This window comes from Zosterops lateralis (assembly GCF_965231275.1).
Source record: "Zosterops lateralis genome assembly, chromosome: 3".
NCBI classification, from domain to species: Eukaryota; Metazoa; Chordata; class Aves; order Passeriformes; family Zosteropidae; genus Zosterops; species Zosterops lateralis.
This window is the reverse complement of record NC_139764.1, coordinates 98,559,900-98,578,051: the sequence shown is the minus strand read 5'-3', so window position 1 is coordinate 98,578,051 and position 18,152 is coordinate 98,559,900. Positions and strand designations below refer to the sequence as shown.

Here is an 18,152-nt window from a genome sequence, read left to right as displayed (position 1 = left end):
TCGAGGAGCCCACATTTTCTGCTGTGTGCATAAAGGTTCTCTGTGACCTGCCTCCTCCTGTGCCTCTGGTCAGTGCATTTTTTAGCAGTTAAAGATATCCTCCTGACACCATGCTTTTACAAAGGGGAGCAAAGGAAGCTGAGAAGTCTCTTCAGCTTGCTCAGATTCTGAGGAGAAGAAAAATTCTCTCCTATGGCCTTATCAGGTAGCTGCCACTACTTTGTTAAGATGCTCTCAGACTTCTGGATTCCCATGTAGCATAAGAGAGGTGACTTCTGTTGGCTTTCTTGGGGATGTCATTTTATCATATTTGTTCCTGTTGGTGATGTGCATTTGTGTGTGTAGACAGAAAGCTGTGGAGATAAAATGGTACATACATGAAGATTTTACTTGTCTAGACTTTGGGTTCACTGTGTTCCTAACTTCTCCTTGTGCTGTCAGCCACTGTGGAGATTTGTAGATGATGTGGAAGATGAAAGACTGCTAGTCTACAGATCTGAAGATATCAAAGATTTCTCAAGGTTGCAGTCCCCCAAAGTATGTGGTTATTTAAAGCTGAGTGAAGATGAACTGTTGCCAAAAGGACTGGAAGACAGGAAACAAAATGAAGGTGAGTGTCCATACATTGGGAGAGCAGCATCTTTGAAACAAATTAGCTCTTTCAATTCACTGTGGGGATGGAGGGGGGAGGCAGCACTCCTAATGCCTCTTAAAACAAATTTGTACTTCTGTGCACTATGCAGCAGGACCTGTTTGGCCTCTATGGTCACTCAAGGAATCCATCTTGAACTATGATGGGGTTTTGAGAGCTTTTGGTCCCTCTTTCCTCTGTCCTTTGCTGTGTCAGCAAAAGTTGGGGTAATGACTAGGAACAGGAGGAGGAGAGGTGTTAAGGCTGTGATGATGACCATAAAAGCTCTATAGAAAAATCTGATGAATAACTCAGTTTCACTGCTATACATTATTATCCTTACAGTAAGTTTAAGGACTCTTAGGAAGACAATTTAAGAATAGCCATTAAATAAAACAAAAAACCCTGAACTAAAACTAAACATCCCCATTCTCCTTCCAGGAGCCCACCCACAGTCACATTCAGATCTTAGATAAGGACAATAGGTTCAGCAGGGGTGAAGTATTGAGTGTTTATTTTGAATACTTACTTTAGAAAGCACCCATCGGATGAAAAGATCCATTTCAGAGAACTCCAAAAACACCTGTAAGATGTTGGTAGTGGCAGATCATCGTTTCTTCAAGTACATGGGCCGTGGGGAAGAGAGCACCACTATAAATTATTTGGTAAGTAAATGTACCCTGTCGAAATTTGCTGGAATAGATGCAGGAAAACACACTGATGCAGTAGTTAAAACAACATACAGCTTGTACTACTTTTGTACACACAGCTTTTACCTGGGAAAGTGCTAAATCATGTTTTAAAAATATTCTACAACGAAGCTAATGTAGTTCAGTAGTCTTCAAATTTCACTTAAAAGCAAATTCCTTCCTTTCATAGACTTCTGTTGGCTATGCCATTTTCTCCCCGGGAACTTCTCTTTTCTCAGTCAGAGCTCTAGAGTCTCCTGCATTTTGAAATCCACTGGAAATTATCTGAGCATCTTTAAAGTTCTAGCATGTTTAATGAGAGATTAAAGCAACTCATATAGACCTTCTTTTCCAAATTCTTTCAGGAGTCTCTGTCCAAAACAATAAATTAGAAGCAGGCCCAGTAAACAACTTATTTGGTTTTACGCTGGTATTGTGGATTAACCCCAGCAGGTAGCTCAGCCTCAGGCAGCCACTTGGCTCTCTCCTCCCAGATTGACTAGGGAGAGAATCAGAAGAGTAAAGGTGAGATAACTTGTAGGTTGAGATAGAAACAGTTAATAGCAAAAGCTGTTCACAGCACCAAACCAAATCAAGGGGATTAATTCATTGCTTCCCATCAGCAGGCAGGTGTTCAGCCATCCTCAGGGAGCAGGGCTCCACTGTGTGTACCAATTACTGAGTGAGCCAGCCCAAACACTGGGGTTGTCTCTCTGACAAGGTTTTTGTGAACTAGAACAAGGCCTACCCACATCTGTCAGCAGAAGGGGAGAGTATGGGGATTTGAGGACTGGAGACAAAACAAGTGAAAACAGGTTTGGAGGCCTGTTGTTTGTCCAAAGTGTCTTTCTGAGCTTTACTCTTTGAAATGCTGATCACTCTGTTCCACTTTTGCTAGCTTTTTGACCTTTCTGTCCCCAGAAATGCTTTTACATTCTCCAGGTGAGGGGGCCTCATTTGGTGTGTTTGCAGTGATGCACTTATCTCAGCATCTGACATACTGAGGCTGACCCCTGTTGTGTTTCCTGGGTAGATGGGTACTGTCAACAACACAGTGATTAGAAAACTAAAACATAAACTATTATTGAGTGGTTCTGAATGTCACTTCTCCTTCTCAGCAAGTTTGGTGGTTTATATTTAGTAGAAGGGGTTTTTTTAAGAGAACATCTTGAAAAAGGAGGTATTGATTGTGAGCACTGACAAGAGACTTTCTGGAACCTCGTGCTTGAACCATAATGAGGAAAATAATAGGTTTTTGGCTGGGTGAAGGAAGCAAGCCTGGGGGGTCTGTTAAACTAGTTAAGCACCATGCTAAAACAAAGCAGTAAAAACGGCTCCCTCCTCTGCCCTTCCCCTCAAAGAAATCTGGAAAATTAGTGCTTGAACAAAGTGTTTCCCAAAATGTCTTGTTCTTAATATTATTGCTCTTCTACTACACAAACAAAGGCGATAAATGGAGAAGTTTGTGCTACTTTTTTATGATGGAAAATTTTCAAGTATATTGGATAATACTGATCTAAAACGAGTACTTGGATCTAGGGAGTTTGTCTTGTTACCTTACACAAGGTTCAGTTTTCATTCAAGTGACTGTTTCTAGGTAAGTGTGTTGCAGTTTCTCTGAATCCCTTTTGCTGCATGAAGGATCACCTGGGTGACCTGTTTTTCTCTTTCACACAGATTGAATTGATAGACAGAGTGGACGACATCTACCGAAACACGTCCTGGGACGATGGAACCTTCAATGGGTACGGCATACAGATAGAGCAGGTATTCACTGCACTCTGCTCAGGGCTGCCAAGTTAAAGGAACATGCTTTAAACAGCAGTGTTTCTGATTATTTTGTCTGGGTTAGAGCTAAAATAATAAAATCCTACATTTTTAACTCCAGCCAGGAGGACTCTGAAGTAGCATCTTGCCAGGATTAATGATCTGACACGATGCCCATTTTCAGTTCCTTGCAGTGTTTGAGATGTGAATTTTCTGGAACAATCTTTCCATATTTACTCCTATTTCAAAAGTGCTTTTTTTGCCTGAATATGAGCAAATTTTGTTTCATTCAGACATACTCATGTATTTATGTCATATTTCTGTCACTAGTGCTTTAGCTTACAAAGCCTGAGTGGGCCTCAAACACAGGTGAAAACACACAATCTTGCCTGAAGAGCTTTAATGACTCCCTTAGACATCATGCAAGTGTAGAGGCTTGTATATGGACACAGGGAGTGTAGTGACTTCAATTTCTATGGTGATGTCTTGAAGTTAGTGCACAGAAATCTGGAAAACAGCACTAAAAGCAGGAGGACTCCCTCAGCTTAGTATACTGCAAGAGCTGTGATGTGGGACATGGAGACTCATGGTACAAACCAGCTGCCCCTTTGCTGATAAAAGATCTTTAGGCATAAAGAAGGAGCATTACTTGGGCAGGGAGGGGGTAGAGAACATGATGAACTAATTCTGGATTACTTTGAAAGTAGCAATCCTTTAACATACATTTTGTTAGCTAGAACTCAAATGATAGGGGATTATTTATACTGGTTGTATTTATTTGGGGTTTTTCTAAAAGTAAAATGCATCTCAAAGCAGAATTTTACAGCGAAAACTTCCGCTGTTGTGCTGTAAAAGGGTTACTTTCAATGTAGTTACTTAGGATTTACTTGGTGTATTTAACTAGCTGAGGCTGGAAAGTTAATATTCCAATTGTGCTGAGTCTGAGTTTTTCTCCTTACAGATCTATTGACACATTTAAAATTACATCAAAACCTTTTCTGTAGCTATAAAATTCACTAAAATTCCTCTCCATTGTTGTTGCCCTTTTTGACATGTAGATTATCATCCACAATGAGCCAAATCCTGTAAGACCTGGAGAAAAGCATTATAATATGGCAAGAAGTTACCCAGATGATAAGAAAGATGCCTGGGATGTGAAAATGCTGCTAGAGGTAGGTTGTAAGCCTTGAAAAATCATAACAGAGAATTGCTGGTTCATACGGCTGCTCTGTAGTAATGGGTGAAAGTCCTCAGCTCCCTCTGCATGACATGTAGATGTCACACAAAGTCAAACCAGCTGCTGTGCCCTGTAGCCTGTGGTAAAGGACTCCCCTGCATAATTACAGAGCAGACATCAATTAGTCTTATTAATGTGGTCTGAGTCAGAAAGACAGTCCTGATATGTCTGGCCCTGAGACTGGCTGCCTTGTGACCTTCATCAAGTTATTGTACTTGGCTTTGTCCTCCCTGTGAAAAAGGAAAATGAATAGACAAGTTATGTAAATGAATGAGTACAGTCTACTTGGGCATTAGTTTAATTTCCTGCAGCTCTGTAGGATGGCTAAACAGCTGCTGTTTTCTGACTTAACCAGATCTAGGAGGTACTTGTCTGGCACATTAAATGAATGTTATTATCTGCAGACTTCTAACAACCACTGTAAGCTAACAGAGATTTGACCTTTTTTTTTTTTTTTTTTAAAGCAATTTAGCTTTGATATTGCAGAGAAAGCAGCTCATGTGTGCCTTGCTCACCTCTTCACGTATCAAGATTTTGACATGGGAACGCTTGGACTGGCTTATGTTGGCTCTCCCAGACCTAACAGCCATGGTGGCATTTGTCCTAAAGGCAAGGCTTCTTCCTTTTCTGTCCCAGTTGTGGGTTGGAAGCTAGTTTTTGTTATTCATATTTAATTCTTTTCTCCAACTTTCATGGAGTATGTTGTGTTATTTGCATAGACTCTAGTAGGGGTTTTTTTACGTAAAAGGGGTGGCCATATTTTTTGGCTGGAGCTGGAAAAAGCGGGAAGGATCAAAGTCACTCATCAAAGTCACTAAGCTATCTGATGTGAACAGGCTGTATAGAAAAACCCCTGTTCTAAGGGCTGCTTTGTGTGGGGGCATCCTGCAGCAGTTCTGGAATGGCAGATGCTGTTGTCTTGGAAATTTCTGCTGTTTTCGCCTCTACTGTAATACTTGAGCTGGTGAAGCTCTGCTTGAAAGATTCCCAGCTCCAAAAACTGGCAAGAGGCAGGGTCTCACTAATGACCTTTGAGAACAATAAAGTTGTAAAGCTGTTCATTTCCCCAGACAAGTTTCCCTCTCTACTCAAGAGTATGCTGAAACACAAGAAAAATGCTTCTCAATTTTAATTTTCTTACTCTTTTAGCTTATTACAGTCAAATTGCAAAGAAGGATATCTACCTGAACAGTGGCTTGACCAGCACCAAGAACTATGGGAAGACCATCCTCACAAAGGTAGAAGAGTGTTCTCCTCATACGTGTGTGCTGGTGATGCCTGCCATGGGATTATGACAAGCTCTCTCATAAAAGAGCTGCTGGCTTTCCATTTGAGTCAGATCTCTGGGGACAAGAATATAGATCATAAAACAAAACTCATCCTTTTTGTTGTACCTGACAAGGGGAGTCAGGACTGAATGGAGCTGAAAATTGAATTCACTGTGGAACAGGAATGAGGAAACAGCTAGTGTCTCATAGGAACTGTTGTTTCCTAGATACAAACAGGTTTTTGATGTCTAAAGATGAATTTAAATGTATTTTGTTTTAACAAAAAAAATGCCAAACAAACAACAGAACTATTACAAAAAAACCCATCAAACATAATAAGCAGGCAAAGTAGGAGGTTTAGTTTGAGCCTTTTAATGAAATTCCTCCACCTGATTTTTGTGTGTCCTGAGTAACTAGAGCAGAGAACAGTAATATAGGGCTGATTACTGCTAATACTAAGCTTAATGTAAATTCATGCTTTCTGGATTTTTTCCATACTTTATGAGATAGTAAATACATAAAGGCCTGAAAAGGAGCTTTGTCTCACTTGTGAAGACACCACAGCAGTGCCTATGTCTGCCTCTATTAAATCTTTGAAGTTGGGCATATTTTGCTTTTGCTGGCTTCTGCCATCTTCTCAGCTGTGCTTTTCTGTAGCGTGATTATAATAGGAATTTATAATTGATGTGTGGGCTAAAACTTGGCACAGAAACTGTCAAGAAGATAGGGAAAAAAGACAGTAAAGCTTTGTGTTAGAGGGATGTTGACAGAGAGCTCTAGCAATAGCTGTTGCCATGCTATTTGCATTTGTTCAATCTCCAGACTGGAGCTCTGCCTTAGATTACAAAGGAAGTTGAGTTGTCTGTCTTCCCAGTGGCAGGCTTAGGGCTTGGGACAGTGGTTCACATTGGTTTCACAGGGAAAGTACTGCATGGTATCCACTTTGGTTTAAAAAAACCAAAACCAAAACAACCTTCTTAAAACTCTTCTCTAAATGAAACACAGTGAAGCACAGGAGGGATGCCCGGGCAGCTCTCCTGTCTCTGGCTCCCACATTAGCCACGCTCAGATGCAGACTGGAGCAGCTCATAGCAGTGCTTGGTCCTTCCTGTGCTCACACAGCAGCTGCAGCAGCAGTTCCTCTCCAGAACTGCCCAGTCTCCTTGTGGTTCTCTTTATTTCTGTGTGAGTTTAATTTGTGGTTGTCACCTTGTGAGCTTGACACCATCTGCTGGGGAAGGCGCCGTGGGCGGTGTGCAGCGAGCAGAGCTGGTTTGGGATCCTTAGCACAGGCAGGTGTGTCTTGCATAAATGATGGTGGAAATACATCCCTGTTGGGCCACAATTGATGGTGTCTTTCCTAGAAATCATGCAGTAGTGGAGTTTATTCAGTACTCCTAATATCATTGTCTGTTTAGAAGAAATAATTCTAATGGCAAGTTATGTTAAACAAGATATTGACTAATTGTAGTAGTTGGCGTTTGTTTGGATTGGGTTTTAACTTTTTATGCCTTCCAGCTACATAGAAGCAAATTTTCTTATTTAAGCATCTGCACTGCCTTTAAAACAAGTTTAAATGGGCATTCTAGGATAGCATTTTTACTTTTAACAGTGATTTAATGTTCAAATCTAGTCCTTGAACTTGACTTTGGAAAGGACCGCAATTTTATTTACCTTCATTTCTTCACCTCTGAAAGGAGAAAAATGTTCATAAGAAATTCCCCACCATCTTGGTGTATCTTAGTATTACTGGAGGCCTAGGAATAGCTGGGATCTTCTGTCCCTTGCTGCTCAGACTAATTTTTTTCCAACATTGTTTTTTTCATGTTCAAAAAAGGAGGCTGACCTGGTTACAACACATGAACTTGGTCATAACTTTGGAGCAGAGCATGATCCTGACAGTCTGCCAGAGTGTGCCCCCACTGAAGACCAGGGTGGGAAATACGTCATGTATCCTATTGCTGTCAGTGGAGATCATGAAAACAACAAGGTATGGTTGTTTAATTTTGCATCAACACAAAAGTTTCTGCTATGGTCAGTGACCCTTTGCATGGCAAATCTCTTTAGTTAATGATTCCTGTAGTTTGAAACCACCAGAATGTAATGGATTAGCCACAAGAAAACATTTGCATGCAGTTGGGTTCTCTGCAAGATAAATTCATCTTTGGAATCTGGGTTTCACTGGAGTTCATAGCATGTCAAGGTGCATTTGAATTAGTTGTTTGTAATTAGCTGTGGCCATATGCTGCTACAAATCCCAGCAAGAGTCAAATCCAGGACCTTCAGTACCACACAGTGTTGGAGTGATCCATAGCTGCTGTTGGAGAGGGGCTGCCAGGCACCACAGCCATAGTAGAAGCTTGCCCTGGCAGTGTGGAGTTTGGAATTATGCCTGTGATAGAGATGAGAAACCCAGGTTAGCAGGGCATGGTTGGCCTGCAGTGTGCTCTGACCTGTGGCTGTGCCCAGCCCCTCTTGCTGCAGCTTCACATCCCGTCCTGGGGCTGCTGAAGCTGTGGGAGAGCTGAAGTTGTCTCTGAGCCAGACTATGTGTGGGAGTCCCTGCAGGGTGCAGCAGTATCTACTACTGACCCAACTGTTACTTCCCCATGTTACAATTTTTCCAAGGTATCAAACTGACAGTATAGAGGGAATAACTTTCTGGAATTACAGAGCTCAGAGGCATAGGGAGCCTGTGGCTGTCTTAGATGCCACTTGTTGAGAGAAAGGTACACTTAGTGCTGCTTTTTTCTCCTGTGTCTCTCTAGATGTTCTCAAGCTGCAGCAAAAAATCCATCCATAGGACCATAGAGATCAAGGCCCAGGAGTGCTTCAAAGAGCGCAACAACAAAGTGTGTGGGAACTCCAGAGTGGATGAAGGAGAGGAATGTGATCCTGGCCTCTTATACCAACTGGCTGATCCCTGCTGCTCTGCAGACTGTAAACTGAAAGATGGTGCCAAGTGCAGGTAAGGGCAAATGAGCTGCAGTTTCCCTTTACACAGGAGAGAACATTGGGCTGGACTGAAAACTAAAGCCACCTGCAGTGTTACAGGCCTCTTCCCTGGCTTCAAGGCTGAATGTGTGAGCTCACAAGAGTGAAAGATTTCATGAAAGCCTTCTGTGTGCATACATTAATTTTTATAGCATTCTGTTTTCCTGAGAGGTGTCAAGAGCCACAGGCTTGAAAATTATTATTGTGTTGTCATAGTTATTAAGCAAACTGAGGCAATCAAAAAGCATTAAAAATTTCCTGTGCACACTTTCTGTGCAAATACAAGTATTGTTTGTGTTGGAGGGTGGTTTTTTACACTGGTACATACTGGTAATTCCAGACTGCTGCAAAATGTGTTTGAGCAGACAACACAGTGACTGCACTAAATTACTCTTGTTCCTGTTGTTGCTTTTTGGGGTGTTCATGGCCTTGTTGCAATGCAGTGTGCAATCTTTTTTTTCATAGTTCAGCTCTACACCACATAATATCAGAGAGCTTGTGCAATTCCTGTTGTTTAGCAAGAAAATCCATCAATTTTATTGAGTATTTTTGTACAAAGGGCCTTCTTGTGTTAGGTGAGAACAATGAAAGTAAAGACAATGGAGAATACAAAGAAGGAAACCTTCAGGACAAACAGAAGAGGGAGAAATGTTTGGGGAAGGAAAGGGTGAAAGATCTTGTCCTAAGTTGCACAGCAGGTTGCAAGAGGGTGATCCAAGTGCCTTGGATCCTTCTGTTGTCTCTCAATTTATTGTACGTTCTATGTGATTTGATCTTCAGTACATGAAGAATGAGTGTATTGTAGCAAGGTGCCTGTGGGAGAGGGCAGAGAGGATAAGGGTTGAATCAATGAGTCAGTCTCCAAGAAGCAACTTTTAATTTCCTAAACATCTTTTTTTCTCCGGCTTTGTCACACTTGTACATATTTTTTAAAATTGGTTAATATTTATTTCTTTCATTTTGATCTTTCCACAGTGACCGGAACAGTCCTTGCTGTAAAGGCTGCCAGTTTGAAAGTGCACAAAAGAAATGCCAGGAAGCCATAAATGCCACTTGTAAAGGAGAGTCTTTTTGCACTGGTAGGATGTGCTTCTGTCCCCTGTATGTCAGCTAGCCAAGTGCTCCAGGCTCAGTGTCCTGTTCAACCCACTTTCAGTCTAGTGCCCTTTAGTCATCCGGTACATGTAATTTTAGAGACCAGTTAAGCATCACAATATGCTCCTATAATGAGTTTCATTGTAGTTCAAGAGTCACTTTGTGATTTATTGCCCAGAACATAAAAAAGGTTTGATTTAAAAAAAAAAAAAAATGTTTTTGTTTCTTTCCCTTAAAAGAAGAAAAAAGTGAAACAGAGTGTGTCACTGGGAGGAGACAAGAATTAATTTTGCCGTAGAAAGGGTGGAATTACTGCAACTCTGCTTCACTTTCCCACTTGTTTACTTCCTCCTCATAGTCTTTCTTGGAGGCAGAGTCAAGTCAGAGTGTGTACTTTGCTGAAGGGGGCTCCAGGGTCTCCACCTACTGCTTGGTTGCCAGTGCCACAATGCTCGAGCTGTTGAAAGTCTCCAGAGCTTCTGCTGCCTCCCAGAGCAGCTGGCAGGCAACCTGCAGCTGAAAGCCAAGAACAGACTATTGGGGTTTTCCTGGGATAAGTCTGGATTTCCATCATCTTCCTTCTTTCTTCTGCACACTTAGGTGCTCTGCCCTTTGCTCTAACACAGTCCTCCACTCTGCTGACTTCCATCTGCAGGGAACAGCAGCGAGTGTCCCCCTCCAGGGAACGCTCCGGACGACACGGTGTGCGTGGACATGGGGAAGTGCAAGGACGGGGAGTGCGTCCCTTTCTGCGAGAGGGAGAAGAACCTGCGGTCGTGTGCCTGCAATGGTGGGTGACACAGACTGAGCTGAAACGGGGCTGGGACTGACATTTGGGTTTCATCTCTGCTCCTTGGAGAGTCCTGGCTTCACTGTGGGCTGGCCTGTTGGAGGGCTGAGTTTGTGGTGTCTGGAAAAGTTTAAACTGTTGGGTTTTGTCAGCTGTTCCCTGTTTAAAAAGGGAATGTGAATGTCCTCCTGTCTTCTGGTGGTTTGGGTTAAAGACCTTAATATGAGACTTAGGGTCTGACACTTCAGCTAAAGGAGAGGACACTCTCCTACCTTCCAGCTCTACCACAGATGGACAAGAAGGTACTATAGGGAGATTCCAACCGACCTCTGGATCCAGCATCTGGCAGAGGAGTAGTGGCCTCCAGAAAGGGGGTTAAGAAAGATTTCAAAGAGATTAAAGTGCCTTGAGAATACAGAATCCACATCTTCATTCCACTGCTAACCTGCCTGCCATATACTTCTGCCAGTGCCTTTTCCTGCTCCTTTGCTGTCCGTATTTCCCCTAAATGTGGGAAAGCAGCTGGAAGTAGGATGAAAACTTCACAGGGGCAACACATGGAACTGCTGTGAGTCCCACTGGTTGAGATGGAGGGCGTAGCCAAGGAGACAGGTGCCTAGAGAACTCAGCCCAAGAAATATTTGTCTTTTTGGATGTATTTGGAACCTCTTCACTGGCCTGTTATTTTGTGCAATGTTGTTGGGGTATCAGCTTGGAAAACTTGGTCCCTCTGTACCCCTTCATATATTGCACAGGGCATGTGATCGAGTTTTAGGATTGATTGTCAGAATGCCTGATATTGGGCATCTTGGTCCTGCTTTCCCTGTGGGGAAGCTGGTCAGAACTATGCTCAGCCAGGAGACACGTGGGGTTGTGGGTTGCAGGTGACTCTTTGTGCTTCCAAGGAATGAGTTTGCTGCTCTATTTCAGAAACAGATAATTCCTGCAAGGTGTGCTGCCGGGATGAGCAGGACAGGTGCACGCCATACGTGGATGCCAACGACCAGTTCCTGTTCCTGCGCAAGGGAAAGCCCTGCACCGTGGGGTTCTGTGACACAAATGTAAGTGTGCCCAGCAATGCTCTGCTGCAGGTCTGAGTCCTCAGTCCTCTTCCCTGTGCAGGGGAAGAGAAGCCAAAGCTTGAGCAGGGTAATGGGTTTTAAGTACCTCTTCACAGGGTAAATATTAAAGGGTGTTGGAGGCTGCGGGTGTTGGAGTTCTGCAAAGACCCATGCAAAGGGAAGCTGTTACCTTTTGGAGCTGCTCATTATCCCCTCTGCTCCTCCCCACAGCTCAGCCAGCTGGCACCCTGCACAAAGGAGGGGATTGAGCACTGCTGTAAGCTTGGCTGGGTTTGCAGCTCCTGCCTGTCCAGTTATTCCCGTTAGCCCAATTAATTTTTATTCCAGTACTTCAGGTCAAGGAGCAATCACATGAAAATCCAGCCAGCAGTATGTGAAAGGGGCAATGAGCTGTGGCACAGAGACTGGCAGGTTGCTGGCACTCAGGAGCCTTTTCCATGGTACAGCTGCACAGGCACCTGCAGACCCCAGTGGCTGGAGCTAAACTGGGTGTCAGCAGAGGTGAACTTGTGGGGCATGCCCCAGTCCTTCTGCTTGTAAAACTGGAAGGTTCCACTGTGTTAAACCAGCACAGCCAAATCTGGGAGTGAGTTTGTCTGTAACCTTGGACTCCTGAGAGCTGAAGCCTTCTTTGTGGATAATGGGAACTGAGGCTTCCAGTGTTTAATCTCTCTAGAAACATCAGTTTTATGTCGCCTAACATGGGCCAAATGTGGAGTGGATTTTGCACATTTCAAACAATACAACTTGATCTGATTCAGACTGCAATCAAATTGAAACTGGCTTGATAAAAATAAAGGCAGTAAAAATGGACTGCTGCTGTTGAGCATCAGTGTAATTCTGTGTTCAGAATGTACGTGAAGTTATTCTGTCTGTAGTTCTCATTTCATTACTATCCCTGTACCTCCCTATCCAAGAAGGCAATACTTAATATTTGGGTAGCATAAGATTATTTTGTTACTTTTGCAGGGGAAATGTGAGAAGCAAGTACAGGATGTGATTGAACGATTTTGGGATTTCATAGACCAACTCAGCATCAATACTTTTGGTAAGATTAATAACCATATATCCTTTGGGGATTTTTGAGTTCATAACATGAACCTCTAAAGCCTTGAGGAGAGTTAGCTCCTGGATTTACTCACCCGTGTGCAAGGGTAGCTGGTAGCTGTGCTTGTGATATATCAAACTATATTTTTGCCTGAAGTTGGACACTACTGCTCTCACCTTTTAAAGCTGAAAGGATGGGGGATTATTCTGCATTTTTGTACTGTTTTTTTCTAGGCATCTTCCAAGCTTTTGAAAGGGATGATACTTTCTTGTCTGATTACCAAGAACTAGGTCAATTAGAGAAAAGGAAATAACAGTCAGTCTCTTTAGAGGTCAGCTAGATTCAGCAGGGTATAAAGTGGGTCTCTCAGTGGGATTTAAATGTCAGCAGACCAGGAGGGGAACACTTCCTTTTTATGTCATTTAAGAAAACCAGAGGTCACACACCTCAGGCTGTGCCTGTGCTGAGTCACTCCCTGTGACTGAGTGAGCCTCCTTGGTCTTGATCCCAACTGTGCAACCCACGCAGGTGTCACCTCACCTCCGGTGTCACCCCCAGTGTCTCGCTCTGTGTTACTGGCACCAGACAAAACCTGTGGTTAAACTGGTGCTGTGTCATGAGCCCTGTGTGTGCTCATGGCACCACTGTGCCTGCACAGTGCAATTATCTGAGCTGCAGCTTTCAATCTCAAGTTTCAGGGACAAAAAATTGTTTCTTAGGTAACTGATAAAGCTATTTAGCCTGCTTGTATAGTGACAGTTTTTGAATCTTTGACATTCAAATATTTTGTTTGTGGAGGCAGGTAGAGATCACTTGACTGTTACATCAGAATTTGGTAATGGACTCGCAGTGTGTCTTGTACAAGTGAGAGGGGCAGCTTGGCTGGCTCAGTATAGGCTGCTCCAAAACAGCCCATGCTCCATATAACAGCCTCACATCATTTCTCTTCAGAGAACAGAGAAAAACCTCTTACTGTTAACATACTGGATACAATTTCCTAAAACTGTGTAATTGTATCTTTGCCTACTCCAAAGTAGGCAGCCTGTGCTTCTCTGGGCAATTCCGAGGCTTCACTTGCCTGAGCAGTGGCCTGCAGAAGCGGGGTAGATGTGTGTGTTCATTAAACAGTGTTTGGTAGGTAACTGATACATCTGGTTTCACAGGGAAGTTCCTAGCGGATAATATTGTGGGCTCTGTGCTTGTCTTCTCCTTACTGTTTTGGATTCCTCTCAGCATCCTTGTGCACTGTGTGGTGAGTAAACTGTCTCTGAGATGACTGCTCTGTTGGATTTTGCTGTGAGAACACCCTTCATATGTGAAATGGCAGATGGCTGTGGGAGAAAATGATGGGAAGCTTTTAGCAAACCCTGGGGGGAAATCCAGCATATGTAAGGCTTACTGCTCCTTCAGTAGGCAAAACTCTTGCTAAACTCTGCCAGGCCCTGGCAGACCCAGTGCTCCCATGACTATTCCCTGGAGCCTTTCCCATTCTTTCCCAGGCAGATTTTCTTTCTCTGCCTTCTAAATTCTACCCAAGTATAATTTTGGTATTTTTATCATTAAAAACGAAGTCTTCTAAAGCCCTGTGAAGAAATGACAGGCACATTTTGAGAGGAGACCCAGAGTGGATAGTGATCTTAGCTGATCTTGGGTGGGTGGGTGGGTGAAGAGAGTCAGTGAGCTCATGGCCAGTGGGAGTGTGGACATGTGGTGTGCTGCCAACAGCAGTGTGGGCTTAGAGCAAAGGGGTGCTGTGCTTCCTCTATGGAAAGTAGGGGAAGGGAAAAGAGCCCCACAAAGTGCTATGTCCGTTCAGGAAAGAGGAGACTTTGCCATAGGGAAATTAAATTTCTTATTTTCTTGTGTTTTTCAATAGGACAAGAAATTGGACAAGCAGTATGAGGAGAACACAAAGTCCCTGTTTTGCCCCAGTGTAAGTTGCTCTCTAAGTCTGAATTAGCAGAATGTTGGGCCATGTGTACTGGAAAACCTGAACCTCATAAGTCTGCAGAGTATTTACCAAAAGAGTAGTAAGAGAGAGCCCCAGAACCTTATGCTGCAGAGGAGTGAATCCATGTGAGGGGAAGCTGCTTTCTGAAGAAGCCTTCCTGTTCACTCTTACCAAGCACTGCAGCATGGCAGGGTCTGATTCTTCCTTCCTGTAAGAGCTGAGCCTTGTTGGCTGAGCCCCTCTGGTGCAGCAGAGAGGGGCAGGAAGCCACTCTGCTCTGCAGAGCAGAGCTTCACCCATGTCCAGCATCCCCTCAGCACAGCACACTCAGCAGCATCAGCCACGGGCTGTCTGTTCCCAGCCAAGTGGAGTCACTGAAGCACCAGGCTCAAGAATCTCTGCAAAATGCAGTGTCTTTGCTGCAGAATGGCTGTCTGCAGGAGTTGGCTTCTAGCAGCCAGATGTGCTACAGCCTTCCAGTTGCTCAAGGGGCCCATCAGTGGCACTTCTCACCTTGCAGATGGGAGAGGGGAAGAGCAAAAAAGTGCCAAGAAAAATTTTAATTACAGTCCAGCACAGGGCACCTTGGGACATAGTTTTGGGTATCCTTTCCTGTACTTTGACAATCCAGTTGCTATTAAGAACAGAAACACACAGTTAAGGAAATGCTTTACTGTAAGGGGAGAGGGAGAAAAGCCTTACAGAGCTCCTTGTACAACCACTGGAGGAAGCATACTGAAGTCAGAGACCACTGAGGCAGAGTGCTTCTGTCATCTAGTGTGATAGAACTGAGGGTGATCTTAGTTTGAGTGCCCCATAGTTGTGCCATGAGAAAAGTTATCTTAGTGCTTACCTGCATTCAGTTGAGAAAACCCCAGAGGCAGGAGAGAGAGCACAGGTATAGCCAGTGGCCTCTTTGCATCAGCAACAGTTTAACAAACAGATTTTGTGTCTTTTGAATCTGCTGAGGATGGAGTGGTTGGTAGCAGGTTAAACATCCTTCACAGTATTATCATTTGCTGAGGTCCTTGGGGATTTTTTTATGCCTAGAGATCTCTGGATATTTTCCAAACCATGCTGAAATAGAAGCAGACATCAATGGACTTGAACTTAATCTGGGTTGCAGAATTTGGTTGTGATGACACTGGTCCCTGCAGTCTTTGACCTTGTGCTCGGTGCAGCTTCTTGTACATGAAACCATGAACTCCCCAAGTTGGAGGGTTGGAATAAGCTCTGTCTTGGACTGCTTCCCTGCACTGAGCTCTGTGGCTTGACCCTGCATTTCCAGTCCTAGGCTTTGCCAAAGCAGTTTGGGCCCCAGGAAGGAAGGGCTGAGTCATCAGCTCTTCCCAGTGAGGCTGTCAACTGTGGTGCTTTATACAGAGGAGGAAGAAGCGGAGACAGGATGGCCTTTCTGTCTTTAGGGAGTGGCACGGAGCACCCACCCTGCCAGCCTTTAAGCTGCTCTAACAGGAGGGCAGCTGCTCCTCAGAGGGTGCCTCCTCCCTTTGAAAAATTCTGCAAAAACCAAACCCAGTGACGTGGCCCTTGTGTCTTGCAGAACGTGGAGATGCTGAGCAGCCTGGACTCGGCCTCTGTTCGCATCATCAAGCCGTTCCCGGCGGCTCAGGCTGCCAGCCGGCACCAGCCGCTGCAGCCCCTGGCGCCCGCGCCCGTCGCGCCCGCCCCGCCCAAGCAGGACCACCAGAGGATGGACACCATCCAGGAGGACCCCAGCACCGACTCCCACATTGACGAGGACGCCTTCGAGAAGGACCCTTTCCCAAACAGCAGCTCGGCCGCCAAATCTTTTGAGGACTTGACGGACCACCCTGTCATCAGGAGTGAGAAAGCCGCATCCTTCAAACTGCAGCGCCAGAACCGGGTGGACAGCAAAGAAACAGAGTGTTAGTGTCCTGCTGCCTTCGAAATGTGTGACTCGTGTCTGCAAAATAAGGATCTGAAACCATTTCATTTCTATAAATATAAATGTATGTATATATATTTTTGTGAGGGAGTGGGAGAATAAGGAAGTGACCTACTGCAGATGCTGGTCATGTGTATGACCTTCCTTAAACTACATTTATTAGAGCATTATATCTTTTAAAAAGGAAAATCCAAACTAGAACTGGCTTGTTTTTGAAGCTTTTTGGACTTGTTTTTCTATTTCCTCGACCTTTAACATTTCCTTCAACCTGTGGTGCAAAACCAAATATCCTGATGGATATTGGATTGTGTATATCAGCCTTTTTTATAATTTAATATTTTGTAGTCTGACAGCACTGATAGACAAAATTAAGGGACTTTTAAAACCAAAATGAACACTGCAGTATGTCCCATAATAGAGTAGATAATTTAGCAATTTAAGGTACATATAACCAAAAGCCTAAGCAAATGCCTTGGGAACAGAGAGTAATGAAACAGATAAAAATAGTCTTGCAGCATTCAGTGAAATGCATAATCAGAATAAAAAACTGAAGATGCCCAGCTTCTGTATAAATAAAAGGATCACAGAGGCTGTTAAACTGTATACAGTGCATGAGAAATGCTCCTCTGGCATGAAACTCTTCTGCCTCAGTGGTGAGGCTGCCTGGTCTTGGTGGCTTTTGTTGGGAGCTTCCCACTCTGCACTAAGGTTTGCGTGTCACAGGTCTGGTTGGAGAAAGAACTTTAAAGGAAGAAATAATTTATGCAGATGATATTTTAAACTGCTGTTTACAGCAGTTTTGGTGCAGAATTGTTTCTCCAAAAGTTATTTTAAAATAGGCAACACTCTTGTTAAAACTTTCAAATTACTGAGCTCAGTTTGTTGTGGTCTCTGAGGCCTTTGGAAGCTCCTACTGCATGAATGATGGAAAAAAAATCACTCCATTGCAGGGGAGGCATTTGTTTAAAAAAATTGTGAATTTAGCAAAGAAATAAAACTTTGTTAAAACTTGCAGGGTAAGTATAAGGAGGAGATTTTGTGAATACAGATTTTCATACAGGTGATGTTAAAAGCTGATAATTAGATGGTGTCTCCTGTACACCTGGAGATCTGTCAGGTGAGCTGGGACTGGTACATGAGCATTGTTTTAGCTTAGTATCAGATGGACTGACACAGTGGAGTCACAGAGCAACTGTGTCTGTCCTGGTAGTACAGCAGCACCTTCATTCTGCAGCTGTTTTCTCCCACAATAATCTATTGATAAAACTGACAGAACATGGCCAAGGGCAGAACCATTTAACTGTTACAAGCCTGGACTCAGCCACAGGGAAGCAGGGCTGCTGTGAGCCCATGGTTTTAAATGTGAGGGAAAGGAACTGAACATGTGCTGCAAAGTTGTGTGAGTGTTCCCTCTCCTCCACACCCAAGGATACTTGTTACACTAGTACTTGAATGTGTGCCTTATGGTATTCCTATCTGATTAGCTATTAGGTTTTATATGCTGGTTTTGAACATTGTTTGGGGTTTGTTTTTTGTTCAGGTTTTCTTTTTTTGATTCAGTGCAAAGTACACGTGTGAGGAGTTAATTTAATTCCCAACAAAATAAAAACTTTTTATATTAAAAAAAAATCAGTTAAACTGTTCTAAGCTGTTTCTATGCAGTCCTTTTCTAA

At 43.5% G+C, this 18,152-nt stretch overlaps 1 protein-coding gene across 1 annotated transcript in view; it reads left to right on the top strand.

The window, feature by feature from the left end:
• The window catches only part of ADAM17 (ADAM metallopeptidase domain 17), a 34,696-nt gene extending 16,574 nt beyond the window's left edge, over window positions 1-18,122 (top strand). Inside the window, exons 5-19 of the mRNA XM_083856774.1 lie at window positions 442-610; window positions 1,166-1,296; window positions 2,998-3,087; window positions 4,146-4,259; window positions 4,789-4,933; window positions 5,474-5,562; window positions 7,430-7,582; window positions 8,361-8,560; window positions 9,562-9,665; window positions 10,337-10,471; window positions 11,402-11,532; window positions 12,523-12,601; window positions 13,765-13,853; window positions 14,478-14,534; window positions 16,114-18,122. Of these exons, the coding sequence (XP_083712900.1) occupies window positions 442-610; window positions 1,166-1,296; window positions 2,998-3,087; window positions 4,146-4,259; window positions 4,789-4,933; window positions 5,474-5,562; window positions 7,430-7,582; window positions 8,361-8,560; window positions 9,562-9,665; window positions 10,337-10,471; window positions 11,402-11,532; window positions 12,523-12,601; window positions 13,765-13,853; window positions 14,478-14,534; window positions 16,114-16,464 (2,037 nt within the window). The 3' untranslated portion in view covers window positions 16,465-18,122. The remainder of the gene's footprint in view (window positions 1-441; window positions 611-1,165; window positions 1,297-2,997; window positions 3,088-4,145; window positions 4,260-4,788; window positions 4,934-5,473; window positions 5,563-7,429; window positions 7,583-8,360; window positions 8,561-9,561; window positions 9,666-10,336; window positions 10,472-11,401; window positions 11,533-12,522; window positions 12,602-13,764; window positions 13,854-14,477; window positions 14,535-16,113) is intronic.
• Window positions 18,123-18,152: the final 30 nt, after the last annotated feature.